The 23,456-nt window shown below is 38.8% G+C and overlaps 2 protein-coding genes across 2 annotated transcripts; one reads left to right on the top strand and one right to left on the bottom strand.

Annotated features, from left to right (window-relative positions):
• Window positions 1-2,316: 2,316 nt before the first annotated feature.
• LOC131782437 (beta-alanine-activating enzyme) lies at window positions 2,317-8,006 on the top strand. The gene is given in 7 exon segments (XM_066161002.1): window positions 2,317-3,053; window positions 3,571-3,763; window positions 4,091-4,496; window positions 4,809-6,335; window positions 6,818-6,908; window positions 6,910-7,324; window positions 7,327-8,006. Coding segments are annotated over 7 exon segments (3,579 nt in total). The 5' UTR covers window positions 2,317-2,460; the 3' UTR covers window positions 7,681-8,006.
• A 15-nt stretch (window positions 8,007-8,021) lies between these two features.
• LOC131782424 (uncharacterized) lies at window positions 8,022-22,797 on the bottom strand. Its single transcript, XM_066161000.1, has 2 exons — window positions 22,716-22,797; window positions 8,022-12,657 (listed from the first exon to the last, which is right to left on the bottom strand). Exon 2 carries the CDS (start codon window positions 12,619-12,621, stop codon window positions 8,683-8,685), a length of 3,939 nt encoding a protein of 1,312 aa, XP_066017097.1. The 5' UTR covers window positions 12,622-12,657; window positions 22,716-22,797; the 3' UTR covers window positions 8,022-8,682.
• Between the last annotated feature and the right edge of the window lie 659 nt (window positions 22,798-23,456).

Raw genomic sequence — 23,456 nt, 5'->3', positions numbered from 1 at the left:
GATAACTAGGTCGCAAAAAGTATATGCGCAAAGCCCAAGGAAATAGCTAACTTATGCGCAGACATTGTATTTTGCTTCCCTGGTTAATGTTCTCCTAGGTAAGATTGCGTGTGCGGGATAGTTAACTATGCGACGGCTTAATGGCATCTTGTTTTGACGCGAGATGACTTATCGCCTTTCTGAGGTCTTCTTATTTTCAGGCAAGATTCTGATTGATTCGAATTTTTCTTTCAATAAAGGAACAACTCAGGCTTTACGTCTCTCCTTTGCCATCAGTTTCTTTACCATGACGTTTTAATCCGAATTTTTTTGAGCGGTGTAATCTGCGATTACACATCACCACCGAAATAGTAAATATGGCGTCCATCTACCCTTTGACCTCGAACTAATGCCCCTAAACTACGCGAATTTATCCTCTGAATGATCTCATGCTTACCCATGGGCTAAACAAAGAATACACGATTTATGAAAAACTGATAAAATGTCCACGGCCTTCTGTTACGTGCAAGAAAGTCGAACTACGTGCGTGTGATTTCCTCCTCGAAAAGTGTGTCATCGATCTGTCACAGGGAGCTACGTGAAATAGTGAAAGCACGGACAAGACGTTTCTTTCGGTCAACATTTCAATCATGATCACCGATAATAATCCTTACAATTATATGTTACCATTTGTGCTTTGATCTGATAGTTAAATCGTTTTTCTTGGCTGTGATTAACATGGTTTTTGGCGAATATTCCCTCTCCCTTCAAATGGAATGCACTACACACAATGACACAAGAATGCAAATATTCCCGCACCCTTGATGCCTTTAGATGGATAATAATCAAGTAAAGAATGCTGCACTTCCCAAACATATGGCTGCTAAAAATACATTCAAATAGATTAATAAGGAAGAAAAAAAGGAAGTATGGGTTAAATTTAAGTCAGTAGACACCCCATGGAAGCTGAAAAACTGATCAAAACTAGTGACAGCCACTTGAAGGAATATTTGATCAAATCACTCATAAGATTTAACCCTTAATTTTCTAGCATCAGTCTTTGTTTTCTCCTTATATGGTGAACATTCTCTCTATATTTCCTATCGTACTGACAATAAGAATTTATCTATCAAACAATTAAGGTCTTCTTAAGGTGATGATCATTTCCTTTATTCTCACTTCTAAGTGTTTGAGCAATGATACCATGAGTTCCAAAGAAATAAGATGCTCATCTCTCATACATTTCTTTCAGTTTTAGCTGAAATACAAGTTGGTGTCCAATAAAATGATATCCTCTAGTTACAATTGTTTTTCTTGTTCCCTTTTTGCTTGAAAATTTACAGATATTGTAGAAGTAAATTCCCTTAACCCTTTCACTCCCGCAAATGACCAAGACAGAATTTCTCCTTTCAATATCAACACAGTGTCAAGCAGGTAGATGATGAGAATAAACATAGATATCAATTATGGGATTATTAGTTGATCCAATACCAAATTCTCTGAACTAACATCATAAAAATTGTATGGTAGACAGTAAGGAGAATTACCAATGAGATCTTGGGAGTGAAAAGGTTAAAATCACCAATAGGAATAAACATTAAATTAAGGGTTTGTAGGTGAGATTGGAACTATAAATTTTACCACGAGGCCTCAAATCTGTCTGCTAGCCTTAGATCTGTGTCCGCTAGCAAAGCAACAAACAGCTCTTAACCATATAACCATGGTAACCCAACATTTAAGTAAAGTTATAGGTCCAGTTCATCTCGTGAGGATGGCGGGGGAATGATCGGGGGGGGGGGGGGAGAAATAGCACAACAGCACAATGCAACCACACAACATGTACAGAAAATTAAAAGGCAAAAAGGATATCTGTTTCAAGGTCAAACGTTATAAATCCCAAGTCATTCTTTTCCTTAGAAACACTGAAGTCTTGAACATTTTTACTATTCAAAAGATCAAGAGGAAGACACGTGTTAGAACAAGAAACCCGAATATTCTGCCATTGTCAACGATCGACGATCAGGTCGTAAAGACATTGATACTCACACCAAAACTTTCTTCGTCTGTAACTGAAGAGGGGCTTGATGAGCTTTAAAAAGCGTCGATAGGAAACATAGGAATGTCAGGGCGGCGAGTACTGTTAAAGTAAACGCAAATATAGTGTTTAAACGAGAAAGAAATGTGTTCATTTTGTTTCTGAGCCGAATTTTTTGTTAGATTCGGAGTTGTAAACTTTTCATTGGACAGTGGCGTTCGAGTCAATGAAATGCCCACGAGTCTACAGTTTTATGATGACAGCTGGTCAGTCAGTGCGGGCTTTAACATGGTGGATGAACTTACTGGATTTCTTCGCATTTATAGCACCGAGAAAATTGTTTAAAATATTGAAATTACGCAAGAAAAGTTTCTAATCAATTTTTATTTGTATTTGGCAAGTATTTCAAGGACTTCTGCTTGAGATGATGTAATTTAGTCAGCTTAATGGCGACTCTCGACGCTCTGTTCGATGCGACTTCCCGTTCTTTTGGGAGTTATGTCGCCGTCACCTATAACTCTGGATCAATGCGAGAACACATCACGTACAACGAACTGGTTGTTCAAGCGTCCAAAGTTGAAGACATTTTGGAGACATTGTGCGAAAGACAAGAAACCATAGCGATATATTCCAAACAGTCAATTAGTTTAGTGTCTTGCATTCTTGGAGTGTTGAAGTCTAGAAATTGCTTTGCACCAATTGATTTGAACTGGCCTCCAGACATGATCCGCAAGTTTCTGTTGAAACTGAGCATCCATCTTGTTTTATTAGAAGAAGAACTACGCGAATCATTTGAAAAATGTTTACTGCAATGGAAACCATTTCTACCTAGTGGCAGCAAAGTAGAATTTGTCTGTGATCAAGTCCTTGTTAACAGTGGTTTTATACTCTTAAGATGGCAAGATGAATTAAGGGAGGGGAAAGAGAATAGTGAGGATCAGGGCATTGCATATGTCATGCAGACATCTGGTACAACAGGTGAAGCAAAAGCCATTAGAGTGCCACACATGTGCATAGTGACAAACATCACTGACTTGAGGTACGTTTACTATAATGTTTAGTCACTGTAGCAGATTTAGAAGTAGTGAGGATGAAGGGTGATTCCCCTCCCCCCCTCTCTTATTACACTCTTCTCTGATGTTAGAGAAAGGAACTTGAAACTTACAATCGCCTTCTAAGAGGTGGATATTGTGCAATCAACTAATAAGGGCAACACAGCATTGTACAAACTCACTTTCAAGGAGCTTCTCCTCAAATGTAAGGGGGAGGGGCAGGAAAAGTAAAGTATTTTGCCTGGCAACATGGTCTGCATTACAGTAAAGAGCTGCTTCATGAATGTTATTGCAAAATATGTATTCATACAAATAAACTGTGACAAGTGTTGAGGAGTGGGTTATAGCTACACACTTTTGTACAAAGTTTCACATTTTTAAGGCTTCAAATTTTCCTCATGTTACCCCTTAGCTCCTGAATCACCTTCTGGAATCCATACACCACAATATTTACATATGTTTAATCTAGCACTAACAACAATACTTATTCTTCATATTCCACAGGAACATCTTCAAAGTGACATCTGATGATGTGATGTTCCTTACCTCTCCCTACACCTTTGATCCTTTCATTGTTCAGATGTTCACAGCATTTGCAGCTGGAGCCAGACTTGTAATTGTGCCTGACAATGTTAAAATGGTGCCGTCTAAGCTTTGCAGCATTCTTTTTGATGAAGAAAGAGTCACTATTTTACAGGTTAGAGATATTCTATGAGATACAAGACCCTGAGAACCATACCCTGGTTGGCCCCACCCACTCACCCAAAGGATTTACTTCCCCCTTCACTTGAGCTAGATACTTAACTCTGACAAGTTTGCCTAGTGAGAAAATTATCTGTTGATTTCCTCAGCAAAAATTAATTTTGGAAAATTTTGCATACAAACTACAATTTGCTCCTTCAAAGTTTTCAGAATAGCATTGTAAGGATTCTCAAAATGACCACAGTGATCACCTGTATGACAAAGTGATACTGCATAAGTCCTTTTCCGTCTAGACTAAGTTTTATTTCTATATCTCAAACAGCCCACTCCATCACTGTTGTACCACATTGGTCAAGAACTGATTCAGTCAAAGATTCTCGATAAAGATTCATCTCTCAGAGTGCTTGCATTTGGTGGCGAAGCCTGCCCTACCCTCTCCACTCTTAGAAAATGGAGGTCTCCTGAGAGTAACAGCTCAATCTATAATCTTTATGGCATCACAGAAGTTTCCTGTTGGGCATCTTGTCATAAAATTACTGATCGTGAGTTGGAGGATACAAGTGCTGATTTTCATGGTATTTCAACATCTGGACATGTAAGCCTGGAGAGCCACAAAGCCAGTTGGGTTAGTGAAGTACCTCTTGGTACTCCTCTGACAGACACAACCATTGAGGTGCGAGATGCAAATGGGAAAATTGTTTTGGAAGGAGTGGGACAAATATACATTGGTAAGTTATTTTATTTATGGTACAAGCTGAGAGATTTCTTGAAAGTAATGTGATTGGCCAGTACCAGTAGTATTTCAGCCAAATTTGAAATACTTACAAGTAAAAATTACATTTTCTTTGATTTGTAGAATGAACTAAAATAGTATGGTTTCTGTGGGATATTAGGGATAAACAACAGCTTGTGCCCTAAATATCACTCACTGCTTCAAATTTGTTATACTGATTTATAATTTTTCTGCACAGTCATTCTATGCTAATTCACTGAGGGGAGAAAAACAAGTGAATCTTATTTTTTTCTTTCTCTCTTTTTAGGTGGTGTAAATAGAGTGTGTCTCCTAGACAATGAAACCCAACTCCACCCGGGAACAATGTGTGCCACAGGGGACTGGGCTTATGTAAAAGACAAGACCATTTGGTACCGAGGACGCAAAGACAGGCAGATCAAGCGAATGGGAAAAAGAATAAATCTGGATTGGATTGAACAGCAGATTTCTGAGCAGTTCCCAGAAATGACATGTTCCTTGGTTTTAGAGAAAACTGCCAACAGAAAACCTGATAAACTTCGCCTATTTGTAGTAAACAAATCTCTGTCGCATGTTCACAATGAACTGTCATCTTTTAAAAGAAGCATACTGAACATCTTACCGGTTGATGCTTGCCCTGATTCAGTACATATGATTTCTCACATTCCAATGACAGCTCATGGAAAGGTCGACAGAGGCTCCTTGTTAGTTGAGGCTCAGAAAAGAACAAAGCTAGTGGACATGTCTATGAGAGAGTTTTTAAGATATGCCTTGAATGAAGTCTTGGAAGTCACTGAAACCAATGGTGAACAGAAGATTTTTACTGACGGTGAGGAAAGACAGGCTGATGATTTTTTTCATGTCAAACAAAGAGATTTTAAGGAAGATGACATGTTTATTGCTTGTGGTGGATCATCTCTTAATGCAGTTAGGCTGGTGGATCTAATTGAGACGTTTGTAACTGAAGAGAAGGAGACAGAAGTTGATCTTTCAGAGTTATTGGACATAATTTTAACAAAACCCTTTGGTGCCCTTTGTGGCTACCTTGAGAGAAAACTCAATATCTTTGATAAAGGAAAGGATCTGGACTCCAAGGAGACACATCATCTACATCAAGATGCAAATGCTCTTACAAATACTCTTGTAATTAGTGTTCCTTCTGAGCAAGTGCCTGTTCTTCCAGTGAAGAGAAAGTTCTCAACTCTAGCTGATGGTGCCTCCCTTTATAATAATGAGGCAGCAAAAAAGATCCAGGGAGTAGAAGAAAGTGAAGACTCTAGCACAAATGCTCCATCCAGTGTAGCTGATGTGAAAACCTGTTTTTGTACTGTACAAAGACAAAACCAGTTTACCATTTGTAACATCTGTAAACATTCAACACCAAGCATAGATAGGCTTGTGGCAGGCAAGGCACAAATATTTCCTGCCGGTCAAACCAGTGTTCAGGCTGGTATGATATCCTGTGAGGCTGGACCATCACCAATAATGACCAAGGTCTCTAAGGAGTTCTACTCTTCTGTCCAAGATCATAAAGTTCCCAGGAATGTCAACCTAGATATAGGAAATTTTAACAATGCCATAGGAAAAGTTTCTGTTTCTTGTCAGTGGCGAACTTGTCTGTACAAATGTGTTGATGCATCACCTCTTGTGGTTCGTGCACCAGGGAGGTCTGAAGGAGAAGTTTTCATTGGTTCCCATAGTCACATGTTCATATGCATCAGACTGAGTGATGGCAAAGTCCTGTGGGAGAGTAGGCTGGGGGACAGAATAGAATCTTCTGCAGCTCTCTCACTCTGTGGTAGATATGTAATAGTGGGTAAGGTATTGTATATTGTTTTTTAATTAAATGGCAGGAGTTACTCGTGAGTAAATAAGGCATATGAGAGAGACGCTGTGATTATGTTACAGCATGTGAATACATACTTTGAGTGTTTGTATATAGAACTTGTTTTTACTTTCTCTGGAGTGGTTTTTTTCCATTACTGGTATCAAGATTCTCAATGCATGAGTATGCATTTTAAAAGAAAATGTCAATAAGAGGCTAAAATACTGCTGATTTGGTTATTCAAAATGTTTTCTTCACTCAAACTCTTCCCTACCCTTCCCTCCCCTCCTTTCTTTCAGCTTGAACTGAGACAAATTAAAGACCATGTCTTGCAAACAATATTAGTAATAATTCACAGTTTCTGGTGAATGTAGAAAGCTGACATGGCCTCTGTAATGATTGTGATGGTATTTCCAATGGCCTGATTTGCTATTTATCTTATCAAATGGAACCTAATATTTGTTGTTTTTTAGGTTGTTATGATGGCCAAGTGTATGTACTCAACCGCTTCACCGGTGAAACAAGTTGGACATTCCAAACGGGAGCAGCAGTGAAAAGTTCTCCTTGACCCCCAGACTGGGGTGGCCTGGGTTGGGTCACATGATCACTATTTATATGCCCTTGATGTCACAAATAGGCAGTGCATTTCTGCAACACACTGCGGTGCAGGATCTTGTTTCAGTTCTCCATATATAAGTAAGAAACCTCATTTAGTATTCATTGCTACACTAAGCAGCCATCTTCTTGCAATTGATGCTACTGAACATACAATACTTTGGAGTAAGCAGTGTCCTAAGCCAGTGTTTGCATCACCGTTATTGACACCCATTGGTATAGTTTGCGCATGCGTGAATGGGTTTGTTTATTGTTTTGACTTCCAGGGTAATAAGCTATGGGAGTTTGAGACACAAGCTTCAGTGTTCTGTTCAGCGACTTTGTACCATGATGTAAGATATGGTTCCAGGATCTCACACTGTATTTTTTTGGCTCACATGACAAATCTGTGTATTGCTTGTCACTAACTGGTGAGCACTTGTGGAGATTTACAACCGATGGACCTGTGTATTCAAGTCCTTTTGTAGCCATGATTGAGGGAAATACGTCTTGTCACACAATGTGTAATGCAAGGCCTTGTGATGAGCATGACACTCAATTAGCAGTGTTTGCTTTGTCAAGTGTTGGAAGCCTGTATATTCTGGATTTTTATTCAGGAGTTCTTTTAGCTTTTTATTCATTGCCTGGTGAAGTATTTTCTTCACCTGTTGTGTTTGACAATCAAATTCTCATTGGTTGTAGGGACAACTATCTCTACTCACTTGGAATATTAACCCTTTAACTCCCCAAGATCTTATTAGTAATTCTCCTTACTGTCTGCCATATAGTTCTTATGATGTTAATTTGGAGAATTTGGTATTGGATCTACTAATAATTCCTAATTAATATTTTTTTATTCTCATCACTTGTCTGCCTGATATTGTATTGATATTGTATGGAGAAATTCTGTCTTGGTCACTTGTGGGCGTTAAAGGGTTAAATGAAACTGAAGAGTAAGTAGTAACAATGTTGACTATAAAAAATATTTTTATTTTCTTTTTACTCATCTAAAAATACAGCTAGATTTTCATTTTAATCAATTCCCAGACTGAATTATTTTTTCTGCAGACTTAAGACTGAATATATTTTATATTACAAAGTTGATTTACAATCAGAATTATCAATATTGCTATTTTACGTCTGTTATTTGACTTAATTGCTTTAGTTAACCAGTTTAAATATAAAAAAAGAAAATTTAACTAAGATAAACTATATGAAAAAAAATTATTCTAGTTATTGCATTTCCAGTGGCACATAAGAATATTCTATTATCAAATTCTCTACCTCAAGCAGCTATTCATCTTAAACTTAAGTGCAAGTCATTATTGATCCCGTGGGGGGGGGGGGGGAAGACTGGGAGGATTTTGGGGGATCACATGGTGTTTTGGGGGAGTGGAGGGGGATCAGTCATCACTGAAAAGAGGATCATAGAAAATTTACTGGCAATGAGGGGGATCATTAGAATACTACAGAGCCTTAGGGGGGGAGGGGAGCAACGGCTTCCCCTTCTTCCCAGCCCTCTATCCGCCACCCCCCTAAAGTTATGGATTATGAGTAGTCCCTGATTTGCCAATTTCAGCCCTGGTATTCCTACAGTAAATGATTGTTGTGAAAAGAGAAGAGTTGGGTATTAAATTTTTACAACTTTCACTCCCTGGCAGGTAAATTACTTTTTCATTCCCTGGTTTGACTGAACTTGATCAATAGAAAAGTTACAATTAAAGAAAAAAAAATCCGCCTCCTCTTAACGTTCCATGCCGTGTCGCAGGTCATCTATGGCAAGCTGTACGTTACGTAACTTATTCTGAATACTCCTTACATCAACATGTTCGTGACCAAGTTTTTTCAGTCGAATGTTTAAAGCTCGGTTAAAGTACTCCTTGGCTTGTTCCAGGTCGCCAAATTCACGGTGTACATCACCCAAACTTTCGTAGGAAAATGCCACATAAACATGGTCAGGTTCGAGATTCTTCAACTGGATATGTAAAGCACGTTCGTATAGCTCTTTGGCCAGTTGCATGTTATCCAACACAAATTGCACATTACCCAAATGGTGGTATGAATTCGCCAAATCAACATGTTCGGGTTCAAGATTTTTCAGGCGTATAGCCAGTGCTTGTTCGTGATATTCCTTGGCCTGTCCCAGATTATTCCATTTACGATGCACCATGCCTAAGTTATGGTAAGTATCCACGACTTCAAGGTGCTCGGGACCAAGCTTTTTCAACTGAATGTCTAGAGCACACTCCAAATGCTCCTTAGCCTTTTGAAGGTTACACAATTCACGTTCTACATTTCCCAATTTAAAGTAATTACGGGCGACATCAACATGCTCGGGTCCAAGCTTTTTCAACCGAATGTCTAGAGCTCGTTGATAACACTCTTTAGACTTTTGCAGGTCACCCAATTTACGCTGTACAATACCCAAGTCATAGGAAGTATCAGCTACATCAACATGCTCGGGTCCAAGCCTTTTCAACTGAATGTCTAGAGCTCGTTGATAACACTCCTTAGACTTTTGCAGGTCACCCAATCCACGCTGTACAATACCCAAGTCATAGTAAATATCAGCGACATCAACATGCTCGAGTCCAAGCCTTTTCAACCGAATGTCTAGAGCTCGTTGATAACACTCCTTAGACTTTTGCAGGTCACCCAATTTACGCTGTACAATGCCCAAGCCATAGTAAATATCAGCGACATCAACATGCTCGGGTCCAAGCCTTTTCAACTGAATGTCTAGAGCTCGTTGATAACACTCCTTAGACTTTTGCAGGTCACCCAATTTACGCTGTACAATACCCAAGCCACGGTAAATATCAGCGACATCAACATGCTCGGGTCCAAGCCTTTTCAACCGAATGTCTAGAGCTCGTTGATAACACTCCTTAGACTTTTGCAGGTCACCCAATTCACCCTGTACAATACCCAAGCCATAGTAAGTAACAGCGACATGAACATGTTCGGGTCCAAGCCTTTTCAACCGAATGTCTAGAGCTCGTTGATAACACTCCTTAGACTTTTGCAGGTCACCCAATTTACGCTGTACAATACCCAAGCCATAGTAAATATCAGCGACACGAACATGCTCGGGTCCAAGCCTTTTCAACCGAATGTCTAGAGCTCGTTGATAACACTCCTTAGACTTTTGCAGGTCACCCAATTCACTTTGTACAATACCCAAGCCATAGTAAATATTAGCGACATCAACATGCTCGGGTCCAAGCCTTTTCAACCTAATGTCCAGAGCTCGTTCAATATGGTCCTTAGCTTGTTGCAAGTTTTCCAGTTTACTTTCAACTACACTCATGGTAGCCAATGAAAACGCCACATAAATATGATCAGGACCAAGATTCTTCACTTGGATTTCCAAAGCACGTTCATAATACTGCATGGCCTCTTTCAGGTTACCCGAGTCGCACTGTACATTACCTAGATGATGGTATGAATTTGCCACATCAACGTGCTGGGGTCCAAGATTTTTTAGCTGAATGTCTAGAGCACGTTCATGATTCTCCTTGGAATTTTGAAAGTCACCCAACTCACGCTGAACCCAACCTAGTAAATTGCAAATTGTCACAAGGGCATCATCCGTGGGTCCAAGTTCTTTTAACTCAACGTCTCCAGGATACTCACAACTCCGTATCTTCTTATCCATTTCAACCAGTTTCAAAGCTGTTTCACAGTAAACTTTTGCTCCTGAAAATTCGCGGTGATTTCCGCAAATTACTGCAAGCCTTCTGAAATATTCTGAAAATTTGAAGTAGTTGAAAACGTGTTTCTCGGTAACTTGATATTTATCCTCGTGAAGGAAGACCTTTTCAACTTCTGCAGCAAACGTATTCAAGTGTGGAATGAGATGCTCACTATCACGAATAGAGTTTTTGTTGTGCCAAGTGTGTGGTAGATGAATGTCTATGAATTGGTTGAAGGACATTACAGCGTATGCAACACTTCGAACGTTTTCATCAGGCTCCTGACACTCGTTGATTACAGATTTACTGGCTTCATGCACAACTTGATGCACACTAACAAAAATTCCACTTTCTCTCTCATCGAAGAGAAGAAGAGAGTAGCCTTGGATCTGAAGAGCAATTTCTTCTTTGTCCAAATTCGGATTTTGATCATTCAAAATGTAGTTCATAAGGATGTCTAAATGCAAAGGTTGTAAAGAACAAAGGGAAAGGAGTGTAAACGCGCTTTTAACAACACTGTCATTGTTTATCGCTCGTTCAATAGCCAGCTTGGTTGCGACAGTCATGGACTTCCTGTAGCTTGGGTTGGTTTTTGTTAGTTCCTTTTCAGTAAGGGCTCGCATACCTCTCTCTAGCTTTTCTAAGTACTCTTCCCATCCAAAGCTTCTGGCGACTTTACTTTCACGAACCTTTTTCATGTAAACGCCTGCACTAGCCAGCGCGAGGGGTTGGTAATCTAATGCCTTAGCGATTTTATCCTCCATTCCTTGTTGTCTAATACCAGAGACCTTTGCTAAAAAGCAACGGGCATCTGTGGGCACCATGCCTTCGCTCACTGAAATGTGAGAGACAAACGAGCTTTCAGAGGGGATGGATAAAGAGTTCTGTGTTGTGATAAGCAACTGGCCTTTCGTCCACTGCTGGTTTCCAGGCCGAGGGAGAAAATCATGTACATCACATAAACTACTAACATTGTCGACCACCAAGAGCCATGATCCGTAAAGAGGAATTTTGGTTGCTATCAAATCCTTTAGATTGTTGATTTGTTCTTCAAACTGCATATCTGTTGAGTTAAGGGTTTGCATGATAGTGTATTCAGGGCACTTGATTTGTCTTCCCAAAGAAGCGTACGATTCCAGGAGCGTTTTTGAACTTTCAGCGTTAAGAGTCATTACGAACGTGGGGGTTTTGAGGTCTTCGTTAGCTGTTTCGTAAAAGTGTTGAGCTACTAGACCGGCTAGTTGAGATTTGCCACTTCCAGGGTTACCCGAAATATATAAGTAACTCAAACCATTTTCATTTGCTTCTCTCAGCCGCTCAAGTCGTTTTGTTATTTTGCCAACCTCGCTCTCGCGAGGTGCGATTTCGTGTGATGGTTTAGGCGGAAGAATGCAGAATGAAGAAACATCACTATGCAACTGTTCCTCAAGGATATGGTGCTGTTCTTCAAGGATTTGATGCTTTTCTAAAACACTTTGAAGTTCCTCTGTCGGAAAACTTTTCTGCTTGCAGACATTTTGAATATCATTGGTTGAGAGACCAAGACACTGAAATGCGATCTTCACTTTTTGAACAGCAAGTCTGAACTGTAGATCTGACAGCTGACCCTGTGGCATGTGAGCGAACTCTTCATTGCGAAATTCTCTGAGCTCATCGACATTCGAGCGAACTGCTGCACCGAGTCCGTGGCCGATAGAATCGGAGTATAGTATTGCAAAAAAGAGTGTAGTACAATCCCACTGTGCCCTATCTCTATTTTTTATCGTTTCCAGCAGACGAGCATTACGCGTTCGGCTCCGGGGAGACTCCCTGTTGTAGAAGTCCATTCCATTTTGAGGTGTATCTTTCCATTCTCCCAAGGTTGCCTGGTAACGACTGTCCCACTCTTGTTTAAAAACGGATCGCAGCCCTTGTGGCAGGATATTAGTGACAAGATGACAAATTCTGAAGTAATTTAAATGCACTTTGGTGTAAACTGAGGAAGCCATGTCTTCCTTATCGTGTCATTCTTTTAATTTGCAACCCTGTTTGGAAACCATATTACATATTCAATATTGACTGAAAAGATCAATTAAGAGACCTGTTTTGGTCAAGTGTCTTCTTCATCGTTTATCACCATAAAGCGCGTTTGATTGTCGCGTGATTCGCTCAGTGAAAGAAATACAACAGCTTGATTTTATTTGTGATGAGCGATATATAAATATTCATACGCACTCAGTGAATTCTCAAGCCAACCTCTTTCCCAGGGTCCTCTCTCTTCCTCCTTCGCGAAAGTTGTGCACTCATTAATTAGTAGCCGTTCAAGATCCCCCCAATCCCCCTCCCCGGGCAGCCCAAGCCTGGCTAAGGTGGAGAATACAAGACTTCTATCTATAAATATGGAGGTGTAAAAATTAACTTTCGCGAAGGATCGGCTCAAAAAAAGGGTCTACAAGATCCAGGTTTTAAAGATTGGTCAGTGTGTAAATGTTCCGGTCGCTGATTTTGCCTTTTGAAAAAAATTGGGTGGGCATTTAAACACAATGTTTTCTCGGAGGTCAAATCAATCTTCAAAAGTTCAGATGCCCGGGGATTTCAAGGGGGATATTGAAGCTTCGAAATGATCGACACGTCACTTCTCGAGGGAGAAAGAGAGAGGCCCTGGGAACGAGGATGTCTTCACGCGACCGGCTCTCGCACGCGCGTGTCTAACGCTTTTACGTCATAACCTCGAAGTTAGCTACAGTTCTAAGCTTCTCTGGAGCGTTTTGTAATTGTAAGGAGAATTTTGTTACCAATCCCTACCTAGAGTCAAATTCAAAGCATTGTCCTGCCATCTGCTCGATGTTAGCCAGTTTGTGAAACGTGAAACGTCGTCACGCATAGCATTCATTGCAGCCCAGCCGTTAGCTGTTGGTTGTCTTGTCATGCAACGCATCTCTGTCCACCACCAAGAGAAAGCGTGGCGTGACAAGACCAAACAACAGCTAATGAGCTTCTTTCTCCAGGAACAAAAAGTTTTGTTTAAGCTTAAGAAATACTTTTGTTTTCAGGCGTCTTATTTTTCGCATTTTATGTTCTCATCATTGGGTCACGACCTGTCGGTGACGTCTGCCGGCGGTACTTAAAAATGATCTTCCTATTTAGTGGTATCTGATTACCATGAGGGGGATTTATTTTTTTCATATATGTTATAAGATATGATTATTTCCCGTCGTCACCCAAGAAGTTCCACCAAAAAATCGTGACCGTCCATACATCCCCAAAGTGAAATCTCGAAATCTTAGACATCAGGTCACAAAGTATTAAAAACAACTTAACTATTCGTTACATTAGTGTTATTGCGCAATGTAGGTGTCACGTCAGGGGTTTCCTGCATACCACGGAATTTTACTTGTCAGATCACAGGCGGCCCAAGCTCGAGCTGCGAGATGATCATCTTGCGCAATAACAGTCATGGCGGAATTATAAGAGTTTGTATGGGAATATTTACGACCGCTCTAAGGTATAAAATAATACGTCAAATTCTCAAAAAAAATACCTCACCTTACTTTCACAGCGTATCGCTTGTTATATGACCGCTTACTTTGATGAAAAGAACGCATTTTAGCGAGTTGTCCATTTCGAGGTTTTCAACGTTCATAAGAAAAGCCCAAGGCTGAACACTCCATTTCCTAACGCCTGAACGAACGAAAAATCCAAGCTCAAAATGACCGGGCGCCCACAAATCCAACGCAGAATCCAAGCACATATACTGTAGTTTCATTCCAATTCAATAAAGACTCAATCTTCCCCGTGCAACCGACACCAAGTCGCAGTTTGCTTCAAAAATTTCCAGTTTAGAGGTTTCTAACAGCCCGCGGCCACATCAACCTTGACACACGACCGTTGAAAACCAGCTCGGTAACCCTACCTCCTTTTCAAACTGAGCTTTGCCGGGGACCATACCGTCAGTTATCGTCAATAAATTGTTTTAGAACCACGGGTCCCCTCAGTAGAAATCGATCAAGAGGCTATTGTTTCGATCGGCCAATCGAATTCGCCTCCGGAAATGTTTACAAATTCAAAATAATTTACAGGCATAGTTGCAAACCGCACAGCTGATCTCGTAAATCTCGATAATTTCCTTTCAATTTCAAAAAGAAAAAATGTCCTCGGTAAAAAATAGTCTATTACACGGTTGCAGCAGGGACGTAATCAATTCGAACTCGTATCTGAAATGGAAATCGTGGTAAGTATTGTTGCTGGATATCCGTGCGGACGAAACGAAATAACAGTTGTCTTGTTAGCAACATTAAACTAAGTATGTCCAGACAGAGCTAAATTGAATACTGGAACAAATCCTTCTAGGGTTTTCCTCTGACTCCGAAAATAATCACATTGGCCGATTGGTCGATCGAAACAATAGCCTCTTGATCGATTTCTACTGAGGGGACCCGTGGTTCTAAAACAATTTATAGACGATAACTGACGGTATGGTCCCCGGCGAGGCTCAGTTCGAAAAGGAGGTAGGGTTACCGAGCTGGTTTTCAACGGTCGTGTGTCAAGGTTGATGTGGCCGCGGGCTGTTAGAAACCTCTAAACTGGAAATTTTTGAAGCAAACTGCCGCTTAGTGTCGGTTGCACGGGGAAGAATGAGTTTTTAGTGAATTTTAATGAAACTACAGTATATGTGCTTGGATTCTGCGTTGGATTTGTGGGCGCCCGATCATTTTGAGCTTGGATTTTTCGCTTCTCGGATCAGGCGTTCGGAAATGGAGTGTTCAGCCTTGGGCTTTTCTTATGTACGTTGAAAACCTCGAAATAAACAACTCGCTTAAATGGGCTCTTTTCATCAAAGTAAGCGGTCAGATAACAAGCGACACACTGTGGAAGTAAGGTGAAGTTTTTTTTTTTGAGAATTTGACGTATTTTTTATTCCTTAGAGCGGTCGTAAATATGCCCATACAAACTCTTATAATTCCGCCAGGACTGTTATTGCGCAAGATGATCATCTCACAGCTGGAGCTTGGGCCGCCTGTGGTCAGATATAGTGAAGGAGGCCTAATGTCAGCTCGGATCAGAAAGCTTTTCGAAAATTTATAGGGAACTTTGATCAATGATCCCGATGAAAAAGAGAAAAATTATTCAGTATTCAAACCAAAAATTTTATAAGAACGTTGACTGAAGTTGATGACGGATCAAACGAGATTCTTGATAAGCACATTGTTGTCAGATTGCGTCATATTCCCTCCTAACGTTAATTTTATTCTTTAGAAGATTGAGAACAAAGAAATACATCTCCTTTGATTCTCAGTAGCCTTCTCGAACGTTAAATATATCATAAATAACACAAATTTTCTCCGAAAACGATGCGACGTGCAGTTTTTCAGTTGCACGTAAAGACCAGACGAACTAGTCGGGATAATCGAGAATGTGAATATTAATGAGTAACAAAAACTGATTAAATTAAGAAAGCGACATTTTATTGTCAATCAAAACCTGTCAATTAAAACCTTTATAAATCGTTTTGAAAAAATATGGTCTACATCTTTACTATCCGCTGTTCATCATGTGCAGCGTGCAGCGATTTACGCTTCAGTCCTTCGCTGGTCTCTAAGTTGTCAACAAACTTCATGTGTTTTCCTTGTTCTTGCGGATGTCAGATATCTGCTGCGTACTAACGCCGCCAGCCGACAAATCGGTCCCTTTTTCTCCCTTCTCTAATCGCAAAACTATGGCTGTTTATCTTTTATCGAAAGAATGGGCCGCTTACGCTCAAGGACATGATGATCGTGAATATTCGTGATGCCGTGTAGCTTGTTTATCTTGCATGACAGGCCTAATTAGTTACGACGCTTGCGAGCGCTGCTTTTGTTTTTTGAAAGCGAAACAAACTCCCCTTCACTTCACTTTTCAACGCTGTAGTTTTAAAAAGAATATAGCTACGGATCTTGATCATAACTAATTGAAATTCATGACAAAATTGCGACCAGAGAAAAAGTCCGAATAATCGAGGTCCGGATAATCGAGGTTCGACTGTGCGGACATTTCCGGGTTACGGCAAATTCAGAGCTTGTTCTTTAATCAGAATTGAATTAGATAAAGTGTTCTGCGCACTTTTTCTGAAGGATATGTACTCACCATTCTATACACAACAGTTAAGCCGTGATAGCACCATAGGTTGTAAGTTAAAGACTCACTGAGCAAGGTCCATAGAGAGTCGCCTTCGTTACTAATGTCTGCAAAGTCATGTGGCTAGTCTTACAAATCCCATCGTACTTTGTGGGTAAATAAAAGCGTATTAGATATGCAGTACGTACAGATTTAACTAGTCATCCATCTACCTTTTAAACTGGCATCCGATTTCAAAGACTCTTTTCTTCTTTTAAGGTTGAACCACTGTTTTCAATCATATTGCTAGTAATCAAAGTCATTGCAAAGGACGAAGTTTAGCTAAAAATTTTTACTGTTCTCTGCGCGGTCTGTTTAAGGCTCTCTTATCCTCATGTGTTCATGTGCATCAGACTGAGTGATGGCAAATTCCTGAGGATGAGTAGGCTAGGGACAGAATAGAATCTTCTGCAGCACGCTCACTTTGTAGTAGATATGTAATAATTGGTAAGGTATATTTTTTTAGATTAAATGGTAGGAGCTATTCATGAGTAGATAAGGCAAATAAGGAAAAGCTTATGATTATGTTACAGGGTCTTAATACATACTTTGAGTATTTGTGTATAGAACTTTTTTTCACTTTCTTACTTTCGTTATGGTGGCCAAGTGTATGTACACAACCGCCTCACTGGTGAAACAAGTTGGACATTCCAAACAGGAGCAGCAGTGAAAAGTTCTCTCTGCATTGACCCGCTGATGGGAGTGGCCTGGTTTAGGTCACATGATCACTATTTGTATGCCCTTGATGTCACATATAAGCGGTACATTTCTACAACACACTGCAGTGCATCCCTAGATGTTTGACTTTCTTATTCGGCTCGGTGTTTCACTTCAGTATTAACCCGAGGTAAATTTTAACTTAACCTATGTTGGGCTGCTTCTTGGCTGACAAGAGATGCTTAGGAAATTCAGTTTTCCCGTGACCTCTCTTTATTCACTGGAAAAATAGTGGAGTCTTCTTGAAATTGAAACATATTCAGCGTTGCTCCACAGCAGGGATCCCATGTATACTTTACGGAGATGATCAAGTGTATTTGATATAAGCGACCATAAGTTTCGACTTTCAACTTTTGTCAACAGAAACTCAATCCATCGCTACAATAGAAAATTGAGTCATCTGAAGGGTAGCAAAACTAGTGTGGGGAACAAATCACGCGTAACGAGAGCGAGGTGCTTAGGTTGCAAATTTGAGAAGGTAAATATAAAATAGGGAACTGGAAACACACAAAGTCAAGTACAGCGGAATATAACTTTTTCAACACGACTCTCACTATGTGCTTTGGAGAACGCTTATAGAAAATGTCGAATTACGATGGTCGTTGAGTTATTTAGAGAAGTCGTGATTACGAACGCTTGCATTGCGTGATCACAAATAGATGATGAATTAATCAACCTATTTATATTCTCAAAGAGTAGACCAAACATAAAATTAACAGGATCTGTTCTTTTATCTTTTTCCTTATTTTTCTTTTTAATTCTTTATTTCCTTCTATCTGTAAGTGTTTATCGTAAATCTAACGGGTGATACCAAACTCGTGGATGTGCAAAATGGAACGGAAAGCAAATGATGATCTTACTGTGAATGAGGTAGTTTCAGGTTGCACTCATGTATTAAAGCTCTGGAAACCCATTTCTCTTTTCTCATTTCCCTCCTTATTCTATTCCATTTTTGTTTTTTAATTCAAACCAGTCATTACCGTTTTTACTCTCCGTTCCCGCTGCCCGTCATAATTTTCCTATCAATTATTCCACGTTTTCTTCGACCTTTGTATTCTCTGTTTATTTGATCTTAAAATGTACGTAAATTTTTAGTGAAGTTTACCATCCCATTGACAAAACGTGTTCTTTCGGCTCTAACTTAATAATACAATATAATGTTATAAAAAGCTTATTCCTTGTAATTCCTCTTTGGTCACCCTAACAAATCTGAAGGATCCCTTATATCAGCGGTAGCAACAATATGAAAGTATTCTTAACTTGTCGCTTTGTTTCCATTTAATGAAATCAAAACTGGATTTATTATTATCAATGTCTGATATACATATGTAAGTATTTTTCAGATATTTCAGTTCGGAAACTTGTAACAAGAACAGTTACATGTAATCTTCGTCATCGAAGCGGCCGACAGATGTATTAGTTTATATTTCAGGAAAAACGTATGTTTTTTTTCTAAAATAGTTCAAATAGTTGTTATGCTTTGATAACTGTACTGAATAGTTCCCTTAGGATGTTTACCACCGCTGATCGCAAATATTGTAAGAAATGTGATGGGAAACAAACCCAATTGAATATCGAGTAATACGAACAATTAAGTGACAATAACAATACCAGTCCTTCAGGAAAAAATCTATTTCGTTCCCACGATGGGAATTCAGACATGTCCAGACATGAATAATCCGTGCTGCTTGAATGAGAGATTAAAATTTACGAAGTAAATGAGCCGTCAAATAACGAACGCTGTGTTATCATGATTATGTTATCAAATTAAACCAAACACTGTATTTTATTAGTGTCTCCATAGTTCACGAAAAATTAGGTAAATTTTCTATTGTAAGGTGATGAATCAAGAATCACCACTTTCCCTTGTCTCTCCCTCACAAACCAAGATTACGCTGCCGAAGGCAAAAATCTCGGTTGAGTTTCTCAAAATATCACATATGCGAATATTTGTATGGCTCACCACTCCAGGCTAGTGTGATTTTGCATCTAACTTTTTGTTAAAGGAAAACAGTTATCGGGTATTCCAAATGGTCTATTTTAAGGTCATCTGTGTACATCTCATACATACTTCCTACAAGGGAATTTTCAATTCTAAAGTACTCGTGACTCGCCACTGTTATGACAGCTAATTGCATTATCATACCTGAGTTAATGTATTTCAAATATTCAGTTTCTGCTTAAAAAGACTCGTAGTAACGAAACAATACATGATGAATCGCCTTTCGAGAGAAAGTTATAGTTGTGACTTCGTTTTGAATTGTTCGGCTTTAATAACTCAAGTAGTTTATTTGGATGAACATACAGCTTGATTAAGAGAGCGGAATCATCGATTTCACCGCAAATTTTAGGACAAATGCAATGATGAACGAGCCAAAGTAAGATTCGATTGTAACAGAGATAAAATAACGATTGAAAAGTCAGTCCTGATTAAGTAAATGTACATTTCCCACGAAGGATTTCGGTCAGAAATAATTTGCGCCACTACTTGAGATGAGAGGTTGGCTGTTTTTAATTAAGTAAACGGTAAACGAGTCGTCATCCAACAAAATTCCCGTCAACTGATTAAGTAAATAAACTTTACGCGAATACTGCGTTTTGTTTGTGACATCAAAATTCAAATTTTTTTTTTTTTTGTGGCAACGTATCACTGACTTTCAAAGTACATTGTAAATAGAATTACCTCTTCCGGTTTCGGAAGAATGTTGACTGAAAACATCAGTTTATCATTAGCTCTTGATTAAAGAACTTTTTTCAACCATTTTTAAAGAGTTTTTTCGTCTTGTCACGAGCGTGGGACAAAGGAAATCGAGGAATCGAACCTCAGACCTTCGCATTTGCGCTCAAAACTTACCATCTCTACTATTTCTATCTAAAAACATGACGCTATCGAGGTTGTTGAGGCTGCAAATTTGAAAAGGTGAATATAAAATAGAGAACTGGAAACACACAAAGTCAAGTACAGCTGAATATAACTTTTTCAACACGACTTTCTCTATGCACTTTGGAGAACACTTCTAGGAAAATGTCGAATTACGATGGTGGTTGAGTTATTTAGAGAAGTCGTGATTACGAACGCTTGCATTGCGTGATCACAGATAGATGATGAATTAATCAGCCTATTATTCTCAAAGAGTAGACCGAACATAAAATTAACAGGATCTGTTCTTTTATCTTTGTCCTTCTTTTTTTTTCAATCCTTTATTTCCTTCTATCTGTAAGTGTTTATTGTAAATCCGACGGGTGATACCAAACTCGTCGATATGGAACACGGAACGGAAAATAAATAGTGATCTTGCTGTGAATGAGGTAGTTTCAAGTTTCACTCATGTATTAAAGCTCTGGAAACCCATTTCTCTTTTCTCATTTTCCTCCTTATTCTATTCCATTTTTGTTTTTTAATCCAACCCAGTCATTCTTGTGTTTACTCTCCGTTTCCCGCTGCCCGTCATAATTTTCCTATCAGTTATTCCACGTTTTCTTCGACCTTTGTATTCTCTGTTTATTTGATCTTAAAATGTATGTAAATTTTAGTGAAGTTTACCATCCGATTGACAAAACGTGTTCTTTCGGCTCTAACTTAATGATACAATATAATGTTATAAAAAGCTTATTCCTCGTAATTCCTCTTTAGTCACCCTAAAAAATCTGAAGGATACCTTGTATCAACGGTAGCAATTGAATATCGAAGTATTCTTAACTTGTCGCTTTGTTTCCATTCCATGAAATCGAAACTGGGTTTATTACTGTCTAATATACATAAAAGAGTGTTTTTTTCAGACATTTCGGTTTGGAAACTTGTCGTGACAAGAACAGTTACATGTAATATTCACCATCGAAGCGGCCGACAGATGTATTAGCTTATATTTCAGGAAAAACGCATGTTTTTTTCCTAAAATAGTTCAAATAGTTGTTCTGCTTTGATAACTGCACTGAGTAGTTCCCTTAAGATGTTTACTGCTACTGATTGCAAATATTGTAAGAAATGTGATAGGAAACAAACCCAATTGAATATCGAGTAATACGAATGATGAAGTGACGACTGCAATACCAGTCCTTTAGGAAAAAATCTATTTCGTTCCCACGGTGGGAATTCAGACATGACCAGATATGAATAATCCGTGCTGCTTGGATGAGAGATTAAAATTTACAAAGTAAATGAACCATCAAATAACGAACGCTGTGTTATTATTAAGTTATCAAATTGAACCAAACATTGTATTTTATTAGTGTCTTCAAAGTTCACTAAAATTCTGGCAAATTCTCTATTGTAAGGTGATGAATCAAGAATCACCACTTTCCCTTGCCTCTCCTTCACAAACCAAGATTACGCTGCCTGAAGCAAAAGTCTCTGTTGGGTTTCTCAAAATATCACGTATGCAAATATTTGTATGGCTCAACACTCCATGCAGTCTAGTATGATTTTACATAAGACGTTTTTATGAAAGAAAACTGTTATCGAGTTCTAAATAGTTTATTTTACGTTCTTCTGTATACATCTCATACACACTCTCTTCAAGGAAATTTTCAATTCTGAAGTACTCTTAACCCGCCACGGTTATGAACGTTTCGATTCCTCTTGAAAATTAAAGCTAATTGTATTCTCCTACCTAAATTTATGTGTTTCAAATATTTCTACTTGAAAAACCTGTAGTAACAAAACAAACCAAGATGAATCGCTATTCAAGAGAAAGCACTAGTTCTGATCTGACTTCGTTTAGAATTGTTCGGCTTTGATAACCGAAGTAGTTTATTTGAATGTACATAAAACTTGATTAAGAGAGTGGAATCATCGATTTCATCGCAAATTTTAGAACAAACGCAATCATAAACGAGCCAAAGTACAATTTGCTAGTAACAGAGATAAAGTGACGATTGAAAATTCAGTCCTGATTAAGTAAATGTAAATTTCCCACAAAGGAATTTCAGTCATAAATAATTTGCGCTACCCCTTAGGATGAGAGATTGCCTGTTTTGAATTAAGTAAACGGGTCATCAACTAACAAATTCCCGCGAACTGATTGAGTGAATTAACTTTACGCGAATACTGTGTTTTGTTTGTGACATCAAAATTCCAAATTTTTTTTGCAGCAACGTATCGCCGCCTTTTTAAGTACATTGTAAATGGAATTACCTCTTCCGGTTTCGGATGAATGTTGACTGAAAACATCTGTTTATCATTAGCTCTTGATTAAAGAACTTTTATCAACCATTTATAAGAGTCTGTACTTACCATTTCAAATTTTACATGTTAGCCATGTTATCATCCGCATCCAAAAGAAAAGGAATTTGAGACAAACCACATCAAAGTCGACCTCAAAAAACTCGTTTGCTGTATCCCATCAATCCCTCGGGCTTTGTAACAATTTGACACAGGCAAGCAATACGTGCAAAATGGACTTTGGCTTTTGGTTTGACCTGCGAAACGACAACCTTTTTGGGCAATTTTCGCATCTTTCTATTACTTGTGCGAGACAAAACACTTGCAGTATATCAAGAAATGAAAAGAAATAAAAAGATGCCGCGCTATTTGAATCAAACTTTATTTTTGCACCATACAAGAATACAGCACGATGTACTGTGTTTCCCATAGATTTTGAAAGGCTTTCATTTTGTAGAATGATGATCAATTATTATATTTTGATAAGATCTCTGATGACTGAAATCTCAGCTGAGAACAAATTTTTGCTCCTTTTAAGGATTGAAACATTTTTCGGGAAGGAAATAATATTTTCAAAATTTACTATCTTTTAAGTTATATGGCTTTGATCAGGAACATTTCCCTGCATTCTATCATATCTTACTGGTAATAAAATACAATAAAAAGCCTACCCCCTAACCTTTACATATTCTCCTTACGTGTTCATAGGCGAAAAGCGTACGGTTTGAACAAAAAACACTTTGTTTCTTTCCTTTAAGAGTACGCTTATTTTTGCTGATGAGTACAAATTGTGCAAAGATAAAGATCGCAAAT

This window comes from Pocillopora verrucosa, chromosome 14, assembly GCF_036669915.1.
Source record: "Pocillopora verrucosa isolate sample1 chromosome 14, ASM3666991v2, whole genome shotgun sequence".
NCBI lineage: Eukaryota > Metazoa > Cnidaria > Anthozoa > Scleractinia > Pocilloporidae > Pocillopora > Pocillopora verrucosa.
The sequence above is the reverse complement of the archived record's forward strand: the minus strand, read 5'-3'. Positions and strand labels throughout refer to the sequence as shown.